Source organism: Montipora foliosa, chromosome 8 (assembly GCF_036669935.1).
Source record: "Montipora foliosa isolate CH-2021 chromosome 8, ASM3666993v2, whole genome shotgun sequence".
Lineage (NCBI taxonomy): Eukaryota > Metazoa > Cnidaria > Anthozoa > Scleractinia > Acroporidae > Montipora > Montipora foliosa.
In genome coordinates, this window is record NC_090876.1 from 25641081 (window position 1) to 25648580 (window position 7500).

Genomic DNA, 7500 nt, shown 5'->3' on the forward strand with positions numbered 1-7500 from the left:
AGCAATAATGGAACTTGAACTGGTTGTTACAAAATGTCGTGTTTGCAATTGTGTTTACACTGTCATGTGAACAATAATGTAATGTACAACCACTTGAGGACATGAAAATTGTCTTGTAGTTTTAGGGTAAGCCCTGTAGTAGAGTCAATACTGCCAAATCTCCTGCGGCTTCCTCCAAGGTGTAACCAGTATTGTTTAAGGATCTCCGTTATTTTAAGTCTTTGTAGGGTGGAAACTGTTCTTACTTTGTTGGTTGCAAGCGCTCCCTGAACACTCTTTAAAAGTCCATCTTCCCTTTCAGCAGCAGTACAATTACTACAATTGGAGCAACAGTACTGTGGGGAGGGTGGCTGTTGAACTGGCTGTGAACCAAGGTAATTAAGAAGATAATACATGTACCTCAGACATTGTCCCCAGAGGGTGCAGTAATTACACATTTCATCTGTCATTCCAGCTTTGTTGGAGGCGATATCTGTGCCGTTGTAATACAAACTTGCCTTTCATACCATGCCTAGAATAGGATTCATTTTTTAAATTCCTTCTTAGTACGTCATACCTAAGGTACTAAGATTTCCAATGGTCTTTAAAATAGAGTCAGGTACTTGGGGCGCATTCAGTTGGTATTGTTAGAGTGGGGGGTTAGAGAAAGTTGAAGAATAACTGTTATAGGCACACTAACATACTAAGCTGACTAAGGATACATTGAACTACTTAGATAACAAGAACACTGCCGTACGAGGCGTACTAACGTACTAAGGATACATTACAACACTCAGATGACAAAAACACTGCCGTACGAGGCGTACTAACGTACTAAGGATACATTACACCACTTAGACAACAAGAACACTGCCGTATGAGGGGTACTAACGTACTAAGGATACACTACAACACTTAGATAACACGAACACTGCCGTACGAGGCGCACTAACGTCCTAAGGATACATTAAAATACTCAGATAACAAGAACACTGCCGTACTAGGCGTACTAACGTACTAAGGATGCATTACAACACTTAGATAACAAGAACACTGCCGTACTAGGCGTACTAACGTACTAAGGATGCATTACAACACTTAGATAACAAGAACACTGCCGTACTAGGCGTACTAACGTACTAAGGATGCATTACAACGCTTCAATAACAAGAACACTGCCGTACTAGGCGTACTAACGTACTAAAGATACATTAAAATACTCAGATAACAAGAAAACTGCCGTACTAGGCGTACTAACGTACTAAGGATACATTAAAACACTTAAATAACAAGAACACTGCCGTCCTAGGCGTACAAAGGATACATTAAAACACTTAGATAACAAGAACACTGCCGCACTAGGCGTACTAACGTACTAAGGATACATTAAAACACTTAGATAACAAGAACACTGCCGTACTAGGCGTACTAACGTACTAAGGATACATTAAAACACTTAGATAACAGGAAAACTGCCGTACTAGGTGTACTAACGTACTAAGGATACATTAAAAGACTCAGATAACAAGAACACTGTCGTACTAGGCGCACTAACGGGAATGAATCCTGAATCCTCAAATTTGATTCGAGTTCGAGTTTCAGTTTGACTTCGAGTTGGACCTGTTTGTATCCCTGTTTTATATCTTGGTGCGTTATAGCAATGTTATTCCTTAAATCACTTGATCAAGCGACGTCATCTGAAAAACCTGGGCCATCATTTGCCTGCCTGTTTCTTAACTTGATCTCATTGTGCGTTAAAGGCACCAGGAAGGTGACAATAAAACGTCATTTTCCCTTAGTTTGCAGGGAAATTTTCACTTTTTTCACGTTATTGTCAAATTCGCCCTGACTGTTTCCGTATTTTCTTTGTTATTATTAATATTTTTTTTTTGCGCAGGGGCTGGGGTCTGTATTAAACAACTATCATTTAATTGCCTACATCTGAATTCGACCTTGTTTGCTATCTATTCTGCTGCTTATGGTAGTCTACAAAGTTATATTATTAACCCTTTGAGTACTAAATGGCAGCTCCTGCAGCCAAACCAGCTCCAGGTGTAATGCTCTGTGTTCCCTTGGACCAAGTCGGTGCGGCCGAGAGGGGGGCCATGTTGAATGGGCAGCACAAGGTCTCCATATACTTCACCCAGGCTTTCACCCTGGAGAGGACACTCCAGTCTCGCCATTCGGTGAGAGCACAACACGGAGGACAGCAGTTTACCAGTTATAAGTCCATGCTCAACTGGCGTAGAGTAGGGCACTAGGGGTTGTTCTCGACGGTGGGAGGGACTATCGTAGTTCCACTGGTCAGTTACCGCCCGCCTCAAGCCGGGCAGCCCCCGGACAGTAAGGTACTGACCCGCCACGGTCTGCCTGCTTCAGTGGGTGCCTGGAGCTTAGAGTCAAAGCTCAACAAGCAGATCGTCAACCACGCACCAGGCAAACAACGAAAGAACAAAACCAAAACATCAGCTTTCCGGATTGGGAGCTGGAATGTACGGACCATGCGGTCCGGACTTTCTGAGGATCTGCAAGCAATTGACGATGCTCGCAAGACAGCAGTGATAGATTGCGAACTGCACAGATTGAATATCGATATCGCAGCCCTGCAGGAAACACGACTCCCTGAAAATGGATCCCTTAAGGAGGAACACTACACCTTCTTTTGGTAAGGAAAAAGTGCCGATGAACCCAGGGAACAAGGAGTGGGCTTTGCCGTGAGGAATTCGCTGCTCCAGATGATAGAACCTCCAACAGACGGGACAGAGAGAATTCTCAAGCTGCATCTCTCAACAGTGGAGGGCCATGTCAACATCATCTGTGTTTATGCCCCAACACTACTGGCTACGGTGGAAACAAAGGACCACTTTTACGAATCTCTGGATACTGCACTCAGCACCATCCCAGCGTCCAAACATATCTATGTCATAGGCGACTTCAATGCAAGGGTAGGCTAAGATCGTGAGGCATGGCCAAACGTCTTAGGTCACCACGGCACAGGGAAAATGAATGACAACGGCCAGAGACTTCTGGAACTCTGCTGTTATCACAACCTATGCATAACTAACACCTTCTTCCAGAACAAAGCATGCCACAAAGTATCTTGGAGACATCCCAGGTCAAAACACTGGCACCAGCTGGATCTAGTCGTCACTAGGCGAGACTCTATCAACAGTGTCTGCAACACAAGAGCCTACCACAGCGCTGACTGCGACACCGACCACTCGCTTATTGCCTCCAAAGTAAAGCTGAAACCAAAGAAGCTCCACCACACCAAGCAGAAGGGCCAGCCTCGCATCAACACCAGCAATACAGCCAACTCACAAAAGAACGATAACTTCATTGTAAGGCTTGAAGAAACACTGACTAACAGAAAAGAAGAGAACGCCGAGGATAGATGAAACTCCATCCGCAATACCATCTACAGTGCCTCAGTCCAAACCTACGGCAAAAAAGAGCAAAAGAACGCGGACTGGTTTGAAGCCAACATAGCAGAAATGGAGCCTGTCATCAATGCAAAACGCAGCGCGATGATTGAATACAAGCACGAGCCATCTCAGAGGAATCCGCTGGCACTGAAAGCTGCCCGAAGCAAGGCCCAGCAAACAGCACGCCGTTGCGCAAACGACTATTGGCTCCAGCTATCGGAGAACATTCAGCAAGCCTCAGACACCGGCAACATCAGATGCATGTATGAGGGCATCAAGCAAGCGACAGGCAAGCCAGTGAACAAGTGCGCACCCCTGAAATCCAAGACGGGGGAGGTAATAACAGACCAAGACAAACAGATGATGAGGTGGGTTGAACACTACCTTGAGCTGAACTCCAGAGAAAATCTGGTCTCCCAGGAAGCACTCAATGTGTTGGAAGATCTGACCGTGCTAGATGCAGAACCCACGTTGGAGGAACTCAGCAAAGCAATTGATGCTCTGTCATGCGGTAAAGCTCCAGGTGATGATGGAATACCCCCTGAGATCATCAAGTGTGGGAAACCAGCCCTGCTTGAGCCACTCCACGAGCTTCTCTGTCTGTGTTGGAGAGAAGGCAATGTACCTCAGGACATGCGAGATGCTAAGATCGTCACACTATATAACAAGGGCGATCGCAGTGACTGTAATAATTACCGCGGCATATCCCTCCTCAGCATCGTTGGTAAAGTCTTCGCACGTGTGGTCCTTGCTCGTCTACACGTCCTAGCTGATCGCGCGTCTACCCAGAGTCCCAGTGCGGGTTCAGGGCAGAGAGGTCCACAGTCGACATGATTTTCTCTGTACGCCAGCTCCAAGAGAAATGCCGCGAGCAACAAATGCCACTCTATATGGCATTTATAGACCTCACCAAGGCTTTCGACTTCGTGAGCAGAAGAGGCCTGTTCCAGCTGCTGAAGAAGATTGGCTGCCCCCCTCAGTTGCTCAGCATCACTGCCTCCTTCCACGATGACATGAAGGGCACTGTCAGCTTTGATGGCGCATCATCGGAACCATTCACGATCAAAAGCGGTGTGAAGCAGGGCTGTGTACTTGCGCCAACACTGTTTGGAATCTTCTTTTCCTTGATGCTGAAGTTTGCATTCGGTGAGTCTGAAGAGGGCATCCATCTGCATACCAGAAGCGACGGGAAGCTGTTCAACCTGTCCCACTTGAGAGCCAAGACCAAGGTCTGCACAGTTTCTCATTAGAGAGATGCTGATTGCCGAAGATGCTGCCCTGGCCTCACACACAGAAGAAGTCCTCCAGCGACTGATGGACAGGTTCGCCCATGCCTGCAAGCAGTTTGGGCTGACCATCAGCATCAAGAAAACCAACGTCATGGGCCAGGATGTCCCTGCACCACCATCGATCAGCATTGACAACGAGGAGCTTGAGGTCACTGACCACTTCACGTACCTGGGTTCAACAGTTGCCAACAACCTGTCACTCGATGCCGAAATCTCCAAGCGCATCGCCAAAGCCGCTGCCGTCATGGGGAAGTTGAATAAGAGAGTGTGGAGCAACAGTTGACTGCAAACACCAAGCTCAAAGTGTATCAGGCGTGCATCCTCAGTACCCTGCTATACAGCAGTGAATCCTGGGCCACATACGCCAGACAGGAGAATTGCCTGGAAAGCTTCCACCTCCGCTGCCTCCGACGTATCCTGGGCATTACATGGCAGGATAAAATCACCAACACTGCAGTGGTGGAGAAAGCAGGCTCCCTCAGCATGCACCTCATGCTTTGCCAGCGTCGGATGCGTTGGCTCGGACATGTGCACCGCATGGAAGATGGACGCATCCCCAAGGACATCCTGTACGGCCAGCTAGCCTTGGGACGCCGCCCAGCAGGTCGCCCAATGCTACGCTTCAAAGATGTCTGCAAAAGAGACATGAAGTTGACAGACATTGACCCGAACAGTTGGGAACTCGCGGCAGCTGACCGTGGATGCTGGCGCCACACTGTGCATGAGGGAGACAGGAGAGGGGACGAAAAGAGAAACCTCCAGCTGGAAAACAAAAGGGAACAGAGGAAACAGAGACAGCAGAGCCAGACCTCAGACCAGCCGTCCGATTTCATTTGCCTCACTTGTGGCAAGGACTGTCACGCCAGGATAGGTCTGCTGAGCCATTCCAGACCCTGCTCTCAACCAGACTGATTTGACAAGACAGGGCGCAACCATTGTCTCCCGAGACAGAAGGATGGCTACTACTAAATGGTCGCCAGAAAAATGCCGTTTTTAACCGTTGAATCAGTTTTTTTGCTGCCATGATGCTAAATGGGCCGTAGTTGTGCTGAAAAAGATATTTCTTTGCCAAACAGGTAGATTTCCCAAAGGTTAAGTACAAAAATGTAAAATACTTTAATTTGGTGCATGCGCACAAGCCAAAATTTGGAGTTGGGTGTTAATTATGGCTAAAGCCTGGAAATGGGACCTTGATCAATTATAGGTATATGGGCCATTTTACCGCCACTTTTGCAACAAAACTGATAACGTTGTTCTTCAATTTTCTACGTCAGAATGCCGTCGATATCCAAAACCAACTGTTGTGCAGATACTCCTAGCTCAACCATCTACTTGAAGTCTAACTGGACGTTCAACTCGAATTGAGCTCGAATCCAAACTCGAACATACCTTTCTTCCATGTGATAGTTTACCAAGAATTACTTTAAAATACCATGATATCAAGGGCACTGCAGTACTAAAAGAGGTAGATTTTTGCCTTCATATTAGGTGATTTTCATCCAGTTCATCCCCTGATGGCCTAACAGCGTCTTATCACAGGTTACTGATGGTCACGACAACCATTTGACAGTGGTAAAAAGTCCTCGGCAACTTCAGCAGGCCATTAAGGCTCATAAAAAAACCAAACATTTGGCTTGAAAACAGGTTAGAAACCTGAATCGGCGCTATTGGATCTTCTAAAGAAAAAGCCAAGTGAAACGAAAAAAAAAAACGCGTAAAAATGTTAATGAGCTCCCAAGTAACCAAATTAGAAGTGTACAACACCGTTGCGGAATCTTTAGATGGAAATTACCAGATGTCCGTGAAAATGACCAAGGTGAACAAAGCTGAGCTGTTATCGATTGACAACCCAAATTATGGACAATTGATAAATGAGTACCCACATCTGCAAGGAGTCAAAATCACAGACCGTGACACAAAGGAACAACTTCCCATACACGTTGTACTAGGGAGCGGGGAATATGCGTGTGTAAAAACTGACACAAAGCCTCAAATTGGACAGGATGGAGAACCGGTGGCGGAGAAAACCAAATTTGGATGGTTTATTATGAGTCCGGGATCAGAATTTGACCACAACACGATGCTGCTCACGCAAACATAAATGAATGACTATGAAGAGTTATGCAGGCTTGATGTACTAGGGCTTGCAGACACACCAGAACATGATCAAAGCATGGTGCACGCAGAATTTAAGGAACAACTGCAGCTCTCATCCAGAACTGCCAACAAACAAACAAGGAAGTATACGGCACCTGTCAAGTCTGACCAGAAAACTGCAGCGCATCAACCTCACTGATGAGTAATATGCCATTATATGCGAGCAACTCCAGAACAACGTCGTTGAAGTCGCACTGGAAAGAAATCGTGGGGAAAGAATTCTACATTCCACACAAAGCAGTCATTAGAGAAACGGCTGAAACGACCAAGATGCTCATAGTCTATGACGCTTCTGCAAGAGCAACGCCAGAGTCACCGTCGCTGAACGAGTGTCTTTATCCTGGTCCTCCATTGCAAAACAAGCTTTGGGACATACTAGTGAAACAGAGAGCATATCCTATAGCTGTGACCGCAGACATCCATAAGGCCTTCTTACAAATACGTATCCGGGAGTGTGAACGTGATGCATTAAGATTCCATTGGAGGAAAAGTGAGCACGGGAAGTTAGAGATACTGCGTTTTACTCGTGCACTGTTTGCTCTAGCCACATCTCCCTTCCTGCTCGGTGGCGTAATCGAGGCCCATTTAGATGCTTGGGAAGAACGAGAACCAGAGATAGTGGCAGAGCTTTGACGCAGCTTGTATGTCGA

General features: G+C 46.5%; 3 protein-coding genes across 3 annotated transcripts; all 3 read left to right on the top strand.

Annotated features, from left to right (window-relative positions):
- The first annotated feature begins 2714 nt into the window (after window positions 1-2714).
- On the top strand, window positions 2715-3377 carry LOC137968449 (craniofacial development protein 2-like). The gene is made up of 2 exons (XM_068815021.1): window positions 2715-2924; window positions 3057-3377. Exons 1-2 carry the CDS (start codon window positions 2715-2717, stop codon window positions 3375-3377), a joined length of 531 nt encoding a protein of 176 aa, XP_068671122.1.
- A 96-nt stretch (window positions 3378-3473) lies between these two features.
- Window positions 3474-4238, top strand: LOC137968450 (uncharacterized). Its single transcript, XM_068815023.1, has one exon. It carries the CDS (start codon window positions 3474-3476, stop codon window positions 4236-4238), a length of 765 nt encoding a protein of 254 aa, XP_068671124.1.
- Window positions 4239-6997: 2759 nt separating this feature from the next.
- On the top strand, window positions 6998-7483 carry LOC137968452 (uncharacterized). Its single transcript, XM_068815024.1, has one exon. The coding sequence runs from the start codon at window positions 6998-7000 to the stop codon at window positions 7481-7483; it is 486 nt and encodes a 161-aa protein (XP_068671125.1).
- Window positions 7484-7500: the final 17 nt, after the last annotated feature.